The sequence below is a fragment of the Taudactylus pleione genome, unplaced genomic scaffold (assembly GCF_031769625.1).
Source record: "Taudactylus pleione unplaced genomic scaffold, aTauple2 ptg000518l, whole genome shotgun sequence".
Taxonomy (NCBI): domain Eukaryota; kingdom Metazoa; phylum Chordata; class Amphibia; order Anura; family Myobatrachidae; genus Taudactylus; species Taudactylus pleione.
The window spans coordinates 2270383-2290000 of record NW_028284920.1 but is presented as its reverse complement, the minus strand read 5'-3'; the positions used below and the strand labels follow the sequence as shown (position 1 = coordinate 2290000).

Below are 19618 nucleotides of genomic sequence, written 5' to 3'. Positions count from 1 at the left end.
CCATAACCTGCTGCTGCACAAGCCCGGCCGGCAGAAGCCAGCGTGTGTGAAAGGAAACATTGTTTCCTTCACACTACTGGCATGTACGGCGAACGTGCCGTTGCCGTGCCGTGTGAAAGGACCCGCTGATTCCCTGTATTTACTAGATTTCACACCCGGCTAAAAACCGAGCGACTTTTTGCCGCCCGGCCAAAACCGGCATGTGTGAAATAGCCCAAAGAAGTGCTTGAAAAATTCTATCATCTACAAATCATCTGTTTTGTATTCTTTGTTAAAGAAAACTGATTCAAAGTGGCTTAACAAAGAATAAAACACAGATGATTTGTAGATTATATAATTTAACTAGCACCACTTTGGTGTACTGCATAATGTACCTGTCAGCTGAAAGAGTCAGTGAGGGCTGCAGCCAGTGGCGTAACTGGGGCAGTGCCCTGGGCGCTGTGGGACCGGCGGCGTGGGGGGGCGCCACCTGCCACGGATACCGGCCCGCCCGCCCGCCCTAGTTAGCCAGTGTAGCGTGACCACAATGAATGCTTCCAGCGCCGGTCCTGTGCTGCACAGCTGAGCCCTTTCCCTCCCCCTGAGCGCTTGCCCAATAGCGCTAGGATGCGGGCTCAGGCTGTGCATAACACACGCATCGCCGCCAGCGCTGGCGGCGATGCGTGTGTTACACACCAGCCAATGAGAGTCAGATAGACTCTCATTGACTGCTGCAGCACCCACTGCAAGAGCCGGGCTTCCGTCCGGCTCCTGCAGTGGGTAATGGGATGACATCATGACGTCTCTCCCATAATGCTGAGTGCACCAGCCCGGGAGGACTGGTGGGCGGCGGCGGCGGGAGCGGTGTCGCGGACCGGAGCAGCAGCAGCGTGGATTCAGGTAAGTATATTTTTATATATATATATATATATATATATATAATTTTAAACCTGTCTGCACTACTGGGGGCACAACGGGGGAGGGGGGTGGCTACTACTGGGGGGACCTCTACTGGGGGTGGGGGCAAAACGGGGAGGGGTGGCTACTACTGGGGGCACCATTATTTGGAGGACCTCTACTGGGGGGGCTACTACTGGGGGCACTTAATCGGGAGGGGGAACCTCTGATGGGGACTACTACTAGAGGCACTGCACTGGGGGGGACCACTACTGGGGGCAATGATAAGAAGGCCCACTACAGGGGGCACTGGATAGGGGGGATCACTACTGGGTGCCTGCATAAGGGGACTACTACTGGGAAAACTGCATGGCGGGGGACTACTGCTGGGGGCACTATATAAAGGGCACTGCATAGTGTGGGGGGGGACTACTACTGGGGTCACTATATAAAGGGCACTGCATAAGGGGATACCGCTACTGGGCGCACAGCATTGTGGGGACTGCTACTGGGGGCACTGCATAGGGGGGAACACTACATGGGGCACTGCATTTGGGGGGCCACTACTGGGGGTACTGAGTAAGGGGAACTAATTGGGGGCTGTATTAGGGGGACCACTACTGGGGATACTGTATAAGGGGCACTACTATGGGCCTGCATAAGAGGGACCACAACTGCATACTGGGGGTACTGTATAAGGGGTACTACTGGGGTTAAGGTGCATATGGATAGGAATGTTCAGTGTGAAAATAAAGGGGTGTGTCATGTTGACACGCCCCATTTTTAAGTGACCACACCCATTTTTTTTGCACGCGCACATCTGCGGGGGGGGGGGTTTGGGGAGGGGGCTGGCTCCCTTTTCAAATTTGCCCTGGGCTCCAAACACCCTAGTTAGTTAGTTGGTGTCCCTGAATGTATCAGTATGTATACTATTTTATAGATTAACTAATAATCTATAATTATATATGTTCCTTTATATCTAGGCATTGCCCACACTATGGTTTGTTTGCCATCACCACATACCGCAGTTTTCTGGCATATGGTTATAAAGTATACTGTACATATGGTGCTTAAACTTATTCTTCTGTTTTTGTCATTCCCAGAATGGCTTCACACCACTTCATATTGCCTGCAAGAAAAACCGAGTTAAAGTAATGGAGCTTCTCCTGAAACATGGGGCATCTATTCAGGCAGTCACAGAGGTGAGTAATAGTATTGTAATGATACTGAAGGTATGTAAAACATACATCATAACGCATGTAATTGTGTCAGATTACAGTAAAACATACATAATAATGCAGGGTTTAGAAATGCATTTGCTTATGACCCCTGTGGCCAGGGACGGAACACTACATCACCACGTAACAAAATTTGGGGGTGTGGAGGCAATGCCCACCCTGCTGCTGTGAGCATAGACAGGGTCTGACTTATGCACCGTGCTAATAGGAGACCCTAGCCCCTGGGCACTATAGCAATGGCGTTAGATCTACCATGTGCCTATAGACAATAGTCACAATGGCTTGCACTTTAATTGCTGTTTTCTGTTGTTTCATGAGCTAATCTAGCACATATATTCTATTCCTTGCGAATTTGCCTTTATTATAGTTTGCTACACAAATGGCTTATCACCCTTGGTGTTTTTTGGTTATTATTATGCTTCTTCGCTTTAGACAAACTAACTTATCCCCTTTCAAATTACTGGAAAGTCAAACTTTCATTTCTAATCTTACCACATATGGATAATTGAATCTCTTATCTCCTCCCTAGTCGGGACTGACGCCGATCCACGTTGCTGCCTTCATGGGACACGTCAATATTGTCTCTCAGTTGACGCATCATGGCGCATCACCCAATACGACCAATGTGGTGAGTAGGGTTATTCTCTCATAGTCACATAAAACATAAAGAAATATATTTGCTTCAGACTTGGCACAAGTGTTTACTCAACTACTTCCCTAAAACTTTAGCGCGAAGAAAACTCAAGCTATGTTTTTCACAAATGGCAAATTTAAAACACCTTTCTTCAGAGGGTGCAATATAAAAATAGCTTTGTGCTGATTTGGTTTATTACTTTATCAGTTTATTTGATCTACTTGACCTTTACAGATAATTTAATTGTCAAAGTAAAATAATAGCGGATAGGACATTCATTGAATACATCGGTATAAGCTTGTGCAGTGCGCAGTAGCTAATTATAAGGCATGTACATTTACAATGTACACGACAGAGTCCGTCATACATACCGCCAAGATCCTTTGATACACGTAGCCAAAATAATCTTGTCCCTTAGGGAGGGTGTAAGATGATTTTCTACCATTTATGTAACTAAAAGTCAACAAAATCAATCTTAGTATTATAACTTTCTTATAATGATATAATGACAACGCAATGAATTTTGTACATCAGAAATTAAACGCTGTGTCGGTAAAAAAAAAAAGTTACCCAGCATAAGCTATGAAAATGACATCTGTCTCCACAACAGTGCAATGCTGTTATGGCTCGGATGGTAAACATGATACTCTCAGGAGATCTTGTCTTTTAAGTCAACTTGTTAATGTATAAAGTGCATGTTCATGCTGGCAGACAAATGCACAGTAACTTACATTACGTAACTTAAAATAGCAGTCTCATCCATTTCAGGTATTGATTTTTTTTTTTTTTGAACATTGTCACTCATGTGTCCTCTGCAGTTGTTCTACTTTTAGATCTGGGGACACCACAAATAGTACCCTTACTGGTTTTGTTGCTAATACTTTTCCTGCATACATAAATATAATTGTTTGGCTAATAAATTGAAAGCTGAGAAGTGATTTACTCTAGTGATTACATTTGGTTCCCAGGACCAGTGCAGAACATACATTATGGTTTTTTTGTAGATGGGAAAATTCCAACACTGTTTAAAAGTTGTATATCACTTGTGCTGCTCCACTCTCCCCAAATATTTAGAAATATGTGTAACTTTGTATTTGTAACTTATGGCATTTCTGAAAAGATCTAAATATTTATTTAGAATTTTTCTCCATTCACCGAAATAAAGTTTTTGCTTTAACAATATATATTATAAACTTATATTGCATAAATAATATTAATTCTATTTATTTAGCACTTTTCTCCCTATCGGACTCAAGTGCTCTAACTGCTGACATTTCCACCTAATGCCATCGGCTCTAGTCAGGGCCAGATTAACAATGGGGCGGATGGAGCTACAGCTCCAGGCCTCCACATAAAAATGGGCCCATCAACATGACAGCATGATTAGTGTAGGGGGTGTACACACCAAGGCGACTCTGAGCACACTCGCACAGCACCGATCACAGCTCTTCCCCTTCTCAGTATAGGCCTTTGAACAGTTTCAGCTCCAGGCCCATGTAGGCCTTAATCCGGCCCTGGTTCTAGTATGCAAATGAGAGGAAATGTATTTATTCTTCATCTTTCCAGTACTGTGATAAGACAGATAATTGCTGCCTCTGTATCGTGAGGAATGTTTAGAGAAAGTGATTATATACAGCTGTTTTACGTTTGGGTCGAGCGTAGGTTTATACAGCGATGACTGACACACTGTGAACTGATATATAAAACTTCATTTGTGGGGTTGTGGTATAAACTCTGCTTTCTTAAATGTTCTAGAGAGGAGAAACAGCGCTCCATATGGCTGCAAGGGCTGGTCAGTCAGAGGTTGTTCGATATCTTTTGCAAAATGGAGCTCAGGCAGAAGCTAAGGCAAAGGTAAGTCTAGCCGACTGGATCCTAAGTTCTAATATACTCTATATAACCTTTACAATGTTCTTACATAGATATAAGAAGCCATTTACAATGGAGTGTTTGGTAAAATCCTCTGAACTTTATAAGATTCCTTAATAAACTTTATTAGTATAACTCTATTTCACAGAAGGAGCCATCATTGTTAACCATTATAAGTCGTGTGGACAAAATGATTCTGAATACAGCATAATAACTTCTCATACACTGCAAGTGCTGCTAGCAAAATACATACCGGCTATTGTACCCGTGATATTTATTAGCTAAACTAGGGTTTGCATGCTTCAACCGTATTAATCATGCACCTGCTGCGTACACACAATGGAGGCACCCATGTTTTAGATACTTTGTGCTTGATGGATGTCCCTGGTTGGTAGTGACTTGATGGGCTGAGTCTTGGGATAAATAAGTCCCGCCCATAAAGTTGCTCACTACACTGTGTGCATAGGTGATGGGTGCCCCTCACACATATGTGCTGGAAAAAATGGGTAAAAAATGCATGTAAACTAATGTGTGTTATAGATGCTTTCTAATAATGTGGGATTAATGCGTTTTACCATGCATCACTCATAAATAACATTACCTGCACTGATGGTGTCCGTTATTACATGAGAGAGAGGTCATGTGTTCAAAAACAAATGTGCCATTAATATTTTATGAAGCATTGGTGGTAAAGGCACCATTGACTCTTACCTTTAAAAATAGATATTTTTTAATGCAATTATTAACACATTAATGCATTAATGAATGAACTTAATGTCACCAATGAACAGGTTCTATTTAATTTAATTGTACGCAGGAAATTAAAACAATATATTGATGATTCTGCGCCAGTCACACCTTGCCACATGAAATAGCACATATACATTCAGAAAACATACAATTCCGTTTTGTAATAATTGGTTTAAAAATAAGTGATGCTTTACAAAGCATTTGCACAGTTATGGTGCATACACACGGTCAGATTTTTCTTCAGATCTGAACGATAACGATTTAAAAAATCGTTCATATCTGAAGGAAAATCTGACATATCTCACATGTTTGAACTATAAATGATGCGTGTTCCCGATGGTCAGATAACGATATCTGACATCTGATGTGTTTGCAGTCAGTTTTGGACGATTGCAGTTATTTTAATGCAGTCAAAAATCGTAGTTCAAATCGTTTGCAAAATCGTTCAAATCGTTGGTCAAATCGTTCATCTGACCGTGTGTATGCTCCATTAGAGAATGATTTCAGTTGTGGCTTTGTTTCTGTGTTCAGGATGATCAGACACCTCTGCACATATCTGCTCGCCTGGGGAAAGCAGAGATAGTTCAGCAGTTGCTCAAGCAAGGCGCCTGTCCAGATGCGGCGACCACTTCTGGATACACTCCGCTGCACCTGTCTGCCAGGGAGGGACACGATGATGTAGCATCTGTCCTACTGGATCATGGGGCTTCATATGCAATAGTTACAAAGGTAAGTTATAGGCATTGAGACCGAAAATGAAGTCATTCATTGTATTCTGGCCTCGGGGAACATCATTTCATGTTGCAAGCTACGATATTAATCTGCAACATAAGGAATAATGCACCTGACTTGTGTTGTGCAATATATATGGTCTATAATATTTATAATCCTGTTTATGACTATGTACAGTAAGGGGACAATGTGTATTCTGTCAATGTTTCAAGCAGTTTCAATAAAGGCGTTATTAACAGTATTGAAACATTGATTAGTAGCTATTAATATTCTTCCAGTGTGCTGTGTTATCGATCATTGTTTTGGATTAAGGCAGCAATAGGTTGAGAATTTAAGGACAACTATCTATAATGGGTGCAGGGTTTGCGGTTCACATGGGCCCCTGGGTCCATGGGGCCCTCACCGCACACCCTGCACTAATTTCTTAAATACTTCTCCAGATTCCCACGTCGGCGCTAGCAGCGTTGTTCAAATCACCGTCAAAATGGCATGGTGGCCATTTTCCAGGAGTTTTGTGCATGCACACTAAGGATATTGCTGGGAAAATGGCTGATGCACTATTTTCCTGGTGACCTGCACATGCACAGTAGACTCAGAGCATTGCCGGCTACCAGGTAGAGAGGAGACTGCACATGTGCCCCCTCCTCTCTTTATACGGCCCTGGTTGGGAAACATGCTCAAGATGGATGTGTGTGTATATAATATATATAATATTTATTACATATATATCTCTCATGTATATTATAATATATATATATATATATATATAACAGGTATATTATATTAAATATATATAATATATATACTAAATATGTATAATATGTATACTATTATAATAAATATATATATCTATACAATATATATATGTGTATTATAATATAAAATATGTATTATAAATATAATATGAGTATTATAATTATATATATATGTATATTGTATATATAAAAATGTATATAGTGTATGTGTATGTATATATATATATATATATATATAATTATAATTAGACTCTAGAAAGAAAATCAATAATGTCTTTATATTCCTTATATTGTATAATACTATCCCTTCTTGGCTTAAAGGTTCCAATTCTTTTTCTTTTGAAGATTGAAATCACCGATATTCCTGCTTGTTTTTCAGAACTGGTCAATAAGTTCATATAATGGAGCTTGCTTAACGTCCTCCTTGAGGTTCTATAAAGATACCCTCATACTAGAAAACACCCAAGATAGGCCCAAAGGCCAAAATTAATAATACATAATTATTAAAATAGACTTTTATTAAAATTCCACAATTTCAGGTGGACACAAGATCTTACATACATCTGATATGTCAACATGTACTACATAGATAAAATAGATTCCTCTGCACCTTCCAAATGAAGGAAGTGCTTTATGTGTAGTGTCCACCTTTCACATAAACCCTACGCATTTCGTCCTTTATCAAGACTTCTTCAGGGGTAGATCTAGGAACAAATGTGCAAACATATGGTCATAGCATGACAGTGTTCTAGGCGATTCTCAAAATCAATTGATATACGACCTCACGGCTGATGTCTATATTGTGATATGTTTGATCTCTTAATCGTCGAAAAGACTATATAAAACTTTTACGTCCTTATACCTCTCTGTCCCACTGCTACAATCATATATATAAAACATGTATATTGTGTATACATAATATATAATTGTATATTTAATATGTATATTGTATATATAATATATATCTAATGATATATAATATGTATATTATATATATATATATATATATATATATATATATGTGTGTGTATATTGTATATTATATGTATATTATATTTAATATGTATATTATTGTTTATATAATATGTCTATTAGTCTATTTATTAGTGTATTTATGTATGTGGTCACTGCCAAGGCTAAAGGTCATTATTCACTTCTAATTCTTCTAGATCTCTCTGCTGCCTTTGACACTGTTGACCACTCTCTTCTCACACAAACACTACAATCCCTAGGTCTTCAAGACACAGCTCTTTCTTGGTTCTCATACTACCTATCTAATCGCTCTTTCACTGTTCGCTTTTCTGATACTACCTGCACTTCGCTACCTCTATCAGTTGGAGTACCACAAGGTTCAGTCTTAGATCCTCTGCTTTTTTCAATCTGTACCACCTCTCTTGGTAAATTAATCACGTCTCTTGGTTGTCAGTATCATCTGTACGTGGACGATACTCAAATTTACCTATCCTCCCCAGATTTGTCACCATCTGTGCTGGTCCGTGTCACTGAATGTCTCTCTTCCATTTCATCGTGGATGTCATCTCGCCACCTCAAACTTAATATATCCAAAACAGAATTAATTATGTTTCCACCGGCCAATAGTAGTTACCAACCTGATATCTCTATTACTGTTGACAACTCGACAATCAACCCCACCCCACAAGCTCGCTGCCTAGTTGTCATCCTTGACTCTGAACTGTCTTTTGTTCCCCACATTCAATCTGTCTCTAAATCCTGTTACATACATCTAAATAACATAGCCAAAATTTTACCATATCTTACGCAAGACACTGCAAAAACTCTAATACACGCACTCATTATTTCCCGCATTGACTATTGCAATAGTCTCTTTATTGGTCTTCCCAAAAATAGGCTCTCCCCACTACAATCCTTTTTGAATACAGCTGCGAGGTTGATCTTTCTCACCAAACATTCAGTGTCTGCTGATCCACTCTGTCAGTCCCTCCATTGGATGCCGGTCTTCTACCGTATTCAATTTAAAATACTTACACTCACACATAAAACTATTAACCAAACCACACCAACATATATCTCTTCACTTATCTCAAAATATCTTCCAACCCAACATCTCCGCTCTGCACAAGATCTGCGTCTCTCATGCCCGCACATTACTTGTTCCCATGCATGGTTACAGGACTTTTTTCGGGCTGCACCCACCCTGTGGAATACCCTCCCACGCACAATAAGACTTTCCACTAGTTTCCAAACATTCAAGCATTCTCTAAAACTCACCTCTTCAGACAAGCTTATCAGATTCCAGGACCGCCCACCTAACCTTTTATAGCTCCCTATCTAATTCTCTTCTTATAGTAAACACCTATCACATCTTCTCTTTCTTCAATGTAACATCCTCCTAACCCTAGGCCAACTTTCCAGTGTGATTGGATTATACAGCCCACCAAGAACATCTGCAATCGGGCTGGACCAATTTGCAATATGTAGCACCTATCCTTGTGTATCAACACCTATTTCCCTATAGATTGTAAGCTTGGTAGCAGGGCCCTCTTACCCTTATGTATGTCTTTTATGTATGTATGTCTTTTACAACCCAGTATAATGTTAATGTTGATTCAAATTGTAAAGCGCAACGGAATGTGCTGCGCTATATAAGAAACTGTTAATAAATAAATAATAATAATAAGTGTGTGTGTGTGTGTATATATATATATATATATATATATATATAATGTTTAATATATATAATAGGTATGTGATTTATATAGGATGTATTTTACTGTATGTATAAGATGTATATATAAGATGTATATTATAGTGTGTACGTATGTGTGTTTATGCACCCTGATGAAAATACAAAGAGTAATGAAACGTTGGTGATCAACCTGCCTGCAGAATAGTTATCTTTGAATTGAGTGCCGCCATTCCGTTGCTGTATGTGTGTGTGTGTGTGTATATATATATATATATATATATATGTATATGTATTATATAATGTATTATATATAATGTATGTTTTATATATTAGGTAAATTATCATGTATATAAGATGTATATTGTATATGTAAGATGTATATTATAGTGTGAATGTGTGTGTATGTATATATATATATATATATATGTATACATAGTATCTATATCATTGTATATATAATATGTATATTTTGTTAAATATATATGTATATTATTGTATATATAATATGCATAGAGTACTTTATATATGAGGTAGTATGGCTGGAGTTTCTGTTGCTGCCTAGGAATGGCTAGGTAGTGAGGTATGTAAAGGTGGGAACAAGACACAATTATCAGTTAAGCTGATGGAGCTGCCCCGGGACAGTCTGATGCTTGTAAAATAGAATGTTTCAAATGACCATATAGTAATTTTATTGACTCGTTTATGTGCCTCATTATGTTCTTGTGTAGTGATAAGACAATGTTATGGTTATTGTTGAAATGGTTTTGGCTTTGCTTAAGGAGAACCTGTTTGACCGCTCATGAACCCTGTATTTGCAGAAAGGATTTACTCCTCTGCACGTCGCTGCAAAATATGGAAAGATAGAAGTAGCCAAATTACTGTTGCAGAAGAGCGCATCACCGGATGCTGCTGGGAAGGTGAGTACAGATCTGGCTCCCAACTATAGATTTTGTAACACAGCAATAACAATCCAAAGGCTGCCATCCACATACAGCATTATACAGAACTGAAAATCACACTCTTCCAGCCATTTACAAACTGCAAACTACAGCACAAATGGCCTGTTGTCCATCTACCACTTATACATAATATAACCTGGGGTGAAAGGAATACAAATGTAGCATATATGCACCAATATGCAAAAAGGAGATTGTGGTTAGTAGACAAGAGTATGTAAATGAAATAAAGGGTGAAGCGGGTGCATTTAGGGGCATTTCCTACATCATGGGAGAGCACAGAGAGTTTCATTTGGATATCATTTTGATGTGAAGCATTTTGCACCTTCCGTGTTGCACTTTGCTGGAGAGCACATTTGCTGGAGCAAAAACCTTCGGCCCTTGAAGTGATATTGCACTCTTTCCTTTATAAACATTTTTGGATGCATCCATATATTTACTAAAGTGCAGGTTTTTAGAAGTGGAGATGTTGCCCATAGCAGCTAATCAGATTCTAGCTATTATCTTCTACAAGGTGCTAGATAAATTTTAAGTAGAATCTGATTCGTTGCTATGGGCAACATCTCCACTTCTAAAATCTCGCACTTTAGTAAATAAACCCCTCAGAGTTAGGAGTAGGTTGATTTTCTGGGGGTAATTCCAAAGAGCATGCAGTGATAGTGCAACTTGAAATGCGCCAGTGGAACAAGTAGGCGCACCTGCACGCATAGTATCATTGTGAGTTCACAGTGTTTGCGATAGGTAAATCGCCCTTTGTGTTTCTACCAGACCCTAACCATAGGAGGAACGCGTCAGCATAATGCTTTGCTATCACTTTAAACTAGGTTATATAAGAAAAATGCAATAAGATTATTTAAAATGGACTAATAGGTTTTGCTGTTGCAATGCTTAATATCCTTCATCCCCTTGTGAATTGCATTTGCTCACTTGCATGAAGGCCAAACTATGTTATACAAATCCAACTGTAATGTTCTCCTGTTTGTTACATAATGGTCTCTAATAGCTGAATACTATACAAACACAGCTTCAGCCATATTTTATTTTCTAAAAATAGAAAACACTTAATTATACAAAAGCAGAAGCACTGCTCCCTAAAACAATTTACTAAGCCAGGGGTCAGGGAACTATTTTACCTTTTACCCCAAAATATATTTAGATACGCCGACGTTACCCCCTTGATTTGAAAGGAAGGAAATCATATAGTAGTGTCCCCATATAATGCCCCTGTAGTAGTGCCCCCATATAACGGCCCTGTAGTAGTGCCCCCATATAACGGCCCTGTAGTAGTGCCCCCATATAACTTCCCTGTAGTAGTGCCCCCATATAACAGCCCTGTAGTAGTGCCCCCATATAACGGCCCTGTAGTAGTGCCCCCATATAACGGCCCTGTAGTAGTGCCCCCATATAACGGCCCTGTAGTAGTGCCCCCATATAACGGCCCTGTAGTAGTGCCCCCATATAACTTCCCTGTAGTAGTGCCCCCATATAACAGCCCTGTAGTAGTGCCCCCATATAACGGCCCTGTAGTGCCGATTGTACAAAAAAAAAAACCCACTTACCTTAATCGCCACTCCTGCATCCGCCGCCGTCCTGTCCACCCGGCTGCTCCTCTGAACTATGGGAAAGATGGAGAGAGGCGGAAGCTGGAGTTTAGAGGAAAACTCAAGCCTCTGGCTAACGCGGCGCTGCAGGGAAGGAGCCGGGCGCCCGCTGGTAATAACATCTCAGTGGGCGTCCGGCTTAGAGCCTCCCTGTGGCACAGCCGGGGGTAATGGACGGACAGTCGGGCATGATTCATATGTATCACCGCTGTCCGTCCATTACCCCCAGGATTTTGGTTTGTTACTCTGTTTTTATTTGTGTCTTTAAAATATAATGCAGGCATACACGCTACAATTATCGGGGCGATCCGCCTGGTATGGGCGGATCGCCCTGATAATTGTAGCGTGTGGGGGGGCGACTGAGGGTTAAATATTGCCCGGTCGGGCATGCCGGATTGTCCAGCATGCCCGTCCGATGCAATAATTTCCCGTTAAACTGTCGGCCGCATCGGGCAGTGTATGACCAGCCGCGGCCGACCGATATTTCCTGTGTTCCTTCCTACGGAAGGAACAGGGAAATGTCTCCTCCCCCGGGGGCGGAGCGCAGATGTCTGCCGAATACACTGTGAGAGAAATCTCACAGTGTATGCCGGCGACATCTGCGGCTGGCAGCCGGCCAGATAAAATGTCTGTCGGTTTGACAGGCATTTTATCTGGCCGTGTATGCCCAGCATTAGTAGAAATGTTTATACTATATGATTAAACAAGTCACATGACAGATTATGCAGGATAAACTGTAGCAGAACGCTATACATGGGCATATCTATATTGGGTGCAGGGTGTGCAGTGCACACAGGCCCCTGGGTCCAGGGGAGCCCACACATCACACACTCTACCCGTAGATTATACTTACCGGTCCGGAGTTTGGCTCTGCAGAAATCACTCTGAAAATGCCACAGGCGCCATGTTCCTGAGACCTGTGCATGCCCAGCACAGTGCCAGAATCTACTCTGCAACTACCCCAGTTAGGAGGGGAAGGGGGGTGATGCATGGAGGCTGCACATGGTCCTCTTTTCTCTCTAAATTGGCCAGAAACAATCACTCTGCCCACCTGAAATCAACTGTTATAAAAGTAGCCCAAAATCTGTTGATGTTTTTACATTTTACCAGTGTAGCACATACAGTAATCTTGTATTATTACACAAGCTACTACTTACACAATCCTTATTGCACATCACAAAGTTAGTGTGCACACTTTGTGTAATATAAAGTCTTTCTGCATGTTTTATAGAGTGGTTTAACTCCACTGCACGTTGCGGCACATTACGATAACCAGAAAGTGGCGCTGCTACTCTTGGATAAAGGTGCATCACCTCACGGAGCTGCAAAGGTAAAGAATCCAATATGAAATAAGCTGTGTATACCAGAGCATTGGGGATCATTTCCCTCTTATGGAGATTGTGCTATTCGTATTTCCCAATCTCTATTTAATACCCAGGCAATTCTGGGACTGTTTGGTGACTCACAATATAATGATGACGTTATCTCTTGCTAAATCTCAGCTGTGTTTTAAAGTAACAAAGAGTAGCCACATAAACATGTTTCAAAATAGAAATAAGAAGGAATTTGCATTATCTAGCATTATTATGTAGTGTATTTAGTGCTGCTGGGCCCTAATGTAGTTACCTATTCTGTCTACTCCTAGTCCTGGTCCTGCAGCCAAAATCAGCGAGGATGCTCTGATGTACATAGTTACTTACTGTAATTTCTAACATGATTATTTATACAGTGCATCATTCCAAATAGCCATGGGTAAGTAGATATGGACTTTTTAATTATCTTGACTCTAAGGGCCTGATTCAGACCCACTCGCAAGCGGCTGTCCGCTCGCAAGTGGGTCGATGTTGTGCACTGCGCATGCGCACGACGGCGGGAGCTCCGTCGTGCGCATGCGCCAGACGCGACGAGCGAAGGACTTTCCTTCGCTCGCTGTGTCTGATCAAAGGGGGCGTGCTGTCGATGTTGATTGACAGCACGCCCCCTTTGGTGGGCGTGCCGGGGGCGTGCCTCCCAGACGGGGGCGTTCCCAAGGGAACGCCTACCGTCAGAAGCCGGCCCACTGACATCACTAGTGATGTCAGTGGGAGTGATTTTGGCTCTGATAGAGCCAAAATCACTCCGGGCCTTGCGGTTGAAAAACTCAACCGCAGGCTCCGGCTCGCAGTTTCGATGGTCGCGATGGTCAAGACCATCGCGGCCATCAAACTGCACGCTCGTATAGGCTGTGGGTGGTGACCCACAGCTATACGAGCGTCCAGGAGGATGCTCCATAATTATGGAGGGCGGCCCTCATTCAGAGCGTGCGCTCTGCTCAGAGCGTACGGCTCTGAATGAGGGCCTAAGATTTATCAAACTTTCTAAAGAGAACAAATGGAGGTGTTGCCAATAGCAACCAATCAGATCCTAGCTGTCATTTTGAAGAATGTACTAGCTAAATGACTGCTACAATCTGATTGACTGCTATGGGAAACACCACCACGTATCCTCCTCAGAAGGTTTGATAAATCTCCCTCTATATTGGAATTCTGTCACAATTGATTAACACATCAATGCTAAGGAGTTCTTCTGAGCAGTCATATTGTCATAGACTGTAAGTAGTGAGTAATAAAAGTGGAATTCATTTGGCACCGGGTATCTGTGGAACATGATCTGTAGGCTGGTGCATGCAGATCTAATATCTGCTCGGGGGAGAAGGGTCCACACTGACCTTTAAATAGGAGTAAATAGATTGCGTGATAACAGGGTATTATATATAGACGGTTGGTTTAATTAGGATCTGTCAGCTAGCCACAGTAAAACACACAGAAACCAGTTATTTTACAGCTAGAGATAGACTGTAGTTTTAGTTTATTTTAAAGATAAAGGTCCATGATCCTCAGCTCACATCTGAAGCCAAATCACTCCTGAACTCCTAGTTTATTTCACAGTGGTAGGATAATAAAAGGCATGAGTGCTGGGAAACAAGACCAGACTAAAGTTTGGGGGGACCCCAGGGCAACCAACTTGTGGGGGCCCCTCCCAATAAAATTGTCAATACAATATGCTGGTGATTTTATTCAAAATACTCCCAGCACCACAAATGCATTAAACACACTGTAGCTCCCCCAGTTCACATTATGCCACATAGAAACCCCAGTTCACATATGTCACAGTGACCCCCATGCGCTATGTGTGTGTGGGTGACTGCACTGTCTGTCCTGTTGTTACTCTGACACTGCTGGTAAGCTTGGGAACAAGGGACATGCTGGGAATTCCTGCGAGTCTTCTCATATTTTTAAAGCAGCATTCATTTTAAAGGCAAAACCAAGATGGTCCGGAATCACTTTGAGGTTAGGAGTCAGTTTGGATCTCGAATTTACAAACCAAACTCGGATTTTAAATTGCATGTAAACAGGTGTAAATGATATGATGTTAGCTGGTTTATCGGGGAAAAAAAATTTTCACGTGATTTTTAGGGATTTTCAAGGAATCCAAATCCGAATGAGAACCAAAACACTTGAGGGTAGTTTTGCCAAAACCTAAACCAAAACTTGGTGATGAATTAAAACCAAAACACAGGGGTCCACGCACATCTCTAATTATAAGTAAGCCCAGTTATTACATTGTGCGGAGATATTAGTACAGCAGTATGGATAATTTAGCAAAATTCTATTCACCGCATCACCGGGATGAACAGCCGCTTTCACAAAGAGAGTATTGTACGGCTCTTCCGGTCAGCCACTATGCATATTTAGTTGGCAGTGGAATTGTAAATGTCTCTACCTGGCACTAGTATTGATCCTCACAGCATATATATTGTTAGCGATTAAATGGTTCCGTAGGGGTCTATGTACAATAATTGTGGCAGTGTCGTGATTATTAACAATCCTGGTTGCAGCGAGAGCAATCATTTTTAATAGGATTATTCCCATCTATGTATCGAAAAAGTCTAGTAGAAGAGCACTTTAAAAAGCCGCTTTCCCTGTGAATTTATTCCTGGTAAATTGGAGGAGTCTTTTAGATTTTCGAAAGACTCCTCCACAATTTCTGACACTGACCATGCGCACAGTGTCAGTTTCCTAAATCCTTGGGAGGAGAATGAAGGCTGCGGGAGAGGGATTACAAGATCCCTCTCCTCCCCAAATGCCTCCATAGGCACAAAGCATCTAATAATGGCGGTGGCCTTCAAGACTATGCTCCGAAAGCTACACTTTTTAGAGCTTGGTACAAAGCAGACAAACTGCAGTCCCCATTGAGAATAATTAAGAATGCAGTCTGCAGTGCCTTTTACAGGAGACTTCTATGAATTCTACTGCATTAGGCTATTGGTACATAACGATTATACATAGAATTATGCAGAAACTATAGTTTGTTTCATGAAAAGGGATCTTGATAAATATTCCCCGAAATCTCTGATCTCAGCATCCGCTCTTACAACGCTAGACTTGCCGTGTATATCACTGTTAGTGCTGGATCGTAAGCTTTACAGGACACTAACATGCCTCCCAGTCTTGCGCTATCACAACACCGTCAGTATGTGCCGCAGATGCGTATCACAGGAAGCAAAGTCACTGATGCAATTCTCCGCCGAATTACGCAATGGTTTCATCATAGGAGTGACAGGCATCGCTGCTATCCATCGTTTATTCTTCTATCCAACTAAAAGAGATATGTATCATCTATATAATAATTAGTTCCATTGGAAATTTGACATACAGTATCTTTCAAATTAAACTAACATTGTGTGTGGTAATGAAACCATAATTATTATGTAGATATCAAATACATTTACACACACACACGCAAAATAAAATAATGCTATTAAAATACACTAATAATAAAATATAATAGTGCTACACCGAAGTGCTTGGTTATAGAAACATACCGACAACCACAAACATGGATAGTCTTATCACCATATTTATTCAATATTATATAGGTTAATGTTACAGTTTATTAATTCCATTGATTAAATATTTTATCCCAAAAAAAGAGTATTTTTATATTTTTGTTGTACATAAATTCAGTATCGGACAGTTAACAAAAGAAGAAAAGAAACCTGCAAAAGGGAGGAAATAGAGGGGGAGGATATATTATAATAATAATAAAGTACTATTACACACTAGAATAATAGTTTGAAGGAAGAAAGAGCATACATTACGCCTTATTTCATATCTTACACACCATAGAATCAGTCTTAATATAATGACTCTATAACTCAAGGCCGAGCACCTTCGAGATTTAATATCTAGGACATTCAGATTTTATTTAGCTCAACTTCCTCATTTAGAGTTTGTGGGCTCAGACTTTTCATTTGGGATATCCAAAAAGCCTCCCTTCTACATAAATGATTAAAATAATCGCCTCCTCTATCTGTCACCTTAATTTGTTAAATTGCCCTCACCGTGAGATTCCTCAAATTACCCCTGTCACATCCCATTATATGCCTGGGAAAGCTAGGAGTTCAGCTATTATTAAATAGATGTTGTTGATGATAGTGCCCTAGCAATCTGACTTCCAAATGCAGTTTATACAGCAGTATTGATTGATTACATATTAACAGTATCCGCATCATTTGTTTTGGATCACCACCTGCTACACTAAAAGATCAGGAGACATTGATAATTTATGGTCCTATCTAGCAGAATTGGCCAATAGGACAAAAAAAATCAGGCCAATGTACCCAAAAAGTTTGCCATAGCAGCTGATCAATGGTTATCATTCTGGTGATGCTTCCTGGCAGCGGTAAGAAGACTCTTACCACTTTGTCAGCCATTCTTAGGATATTTCATGCATTCACAGTGGAACTGGGAGCCAGGACTTAATAATAGAGATTTTTTCCTGAGATGGTGGTAGTTATCACAGGACAGTGGTTGCACTTGTACTGCCGATGTCCTTACTAACTAGGCTTCCTCATGCTTTGCAAGGGCAGCCGCCTCTGGAGACCCTCGACTTTGGCTACTGCTGGCAAAGCTTGGCACTTTCCACTGCTGGAGGTAGCCTTTGTTATATAGCAAAACCATCTTCAGCAAAAAACAGTTATTTTCACCAGAGATGGAGCTTTTCAAGGCACCATAAAAATAGAACCCTTTATTGTGGTTCCAAATCTACACAAAATTCAAACAGCCTCTTTTGTGCACTGAACATCATGAGATGGGAGCCTTGCAATACAGCAGGAACTAGTGACATCACTGAGACATGAGGCACTTAACAACGTGAATTTATTGTTATGTATACATGTTATATTGGATGTAAGTTTATAGAAGAGAACAATACAGACTCTTTAGAAGCCAAAAAATGGCTAATAATAGAGGCCCAATATAGAGAACTGGCCGAGGTTGACTATCTAAGACTTAACATATAATATATCAAAGATCCTACTGTAAAGCCTAATGGATCACTGAGATAGAATGTATTGACTTCTTGTACCTCTCATATTACTTGTCTGGTTGTAAACTATGCTGCATTACTTGTTTTGTTCCATAATGACAATGTCCTGGAGGATATCTTGCAAGCCGTGTCTCTCTCCTTACAGAATGGTTACACACCACTGCACATCGCTGCAAAGAAAAACCAGATGGACATAGCTACCACCCTGCTTGAATATGGTGCAGATGCCAATGCCATGACCAAGCAAGGGATCGCCCCTGTTCATCTTGCCGCTCAAGAGGGCCACATGGATATGGTGTCTTTGCTCCTAACCAGAAATGCTAATGTCAATGTTAGCAACAAGGTATTACAAGTACTGCAGTTACTTGTACATTTCAGTTGTGCCACCCTGCCACCCAAACTTCCCTGTCGTCCTTAGTTTCACAACTGTGCCAAAGAAATGGGAAAACAGATCAGATGACTGTATAAACCATTGGACACCCTACAAACTGGGAACACTAGTTTTATCTTTCTTCCTTTGGTCCTTAGGCAAATTTCTCTCTCGTCCTTGGCAAAAACATATATATACTGTATATAAAAAAAGCATGATTGGAGGTTGGGCGCACATAAAACCATAAGCCAGGGATGGTGCAATAAACTATAGCCATTAAGCAGCATTTGTGAAAATCATAAGGCTTTGCTCTGGGGCATAGATTAAATCATAAAACCGTTTTCAATTAATTGTATATTAAATATCGCTGTCTACATGTTTAGTGCACTGTTAGATTAGTTAACTAAGTTCAGATATAATTGGCAGCTAAGTATTTTTGCAAAAATAATGTAATGTGGACCCACCTTGGGCTGTATGTTAACCCATTTTTGGGATGTGACCAAAAAGTTAGGACTTCCTAATTCAGGGGGAGATGTACCAAACCTTGAAGAGAGATAAAGTGGATAAGTTGCCCAAAGCAACCAATCAGCTTCTAACTGTCATTTATTTAGCACAAACTAATTAGGAGCTGATTGGTTGTTTTTGGCAACTTGTCCACTTTATCTCTCTCCCAAGGCTTAGTACATCTCCCCTAAAGTGAGAGCGGTAATGTTAGAAAGTAGTTACAATAAAGCCAGTGTGCCCACATTTGAGTCATATTTTCTTGTTAAGAACCTAATCAGCGCTAAATATTACATTGT

General features: G+C 40.7%; 1 protein-coding gene across 11 annotated transcripts in view; it reads left to right on the top strand.

The window, feature by feature from the left end:
- Nucleotides 1-19618, top strand: part of ANK3 (ankyrin 3) — a 716972-nt gene that overhangs the window by 557177 nt on the left and 140177 nt on the right. For all 11 annotated transcript variants that reach the window (XM_088450469.1, XM_088450461.1, XM_088450460.1 and 8 more), the window contains 7 exons: nt 1980-2078; nt 2644-2742; nt 4504-4602; nt 5899-6096; nt 10341-10439; nt 13311-13409; nt 18594-18791. In XM_088450469.1, the coding sequence (XP_088306595.1) occupies nt 1980-2078; nt 2644-2742; nt 4504-4602; nt 5899-6096; nt 10341-10439; nt 13311-13409; nt 18594-18791 (891 nt within the window). The remainder of the gene's footprint in view (nt 1-1979; nt 2079-2643; nt 2743-4503; nt 4603-5898; nt 6097-10340; nt 10440-13310; nt 13410-18593; nt 18792-19618) is intronic.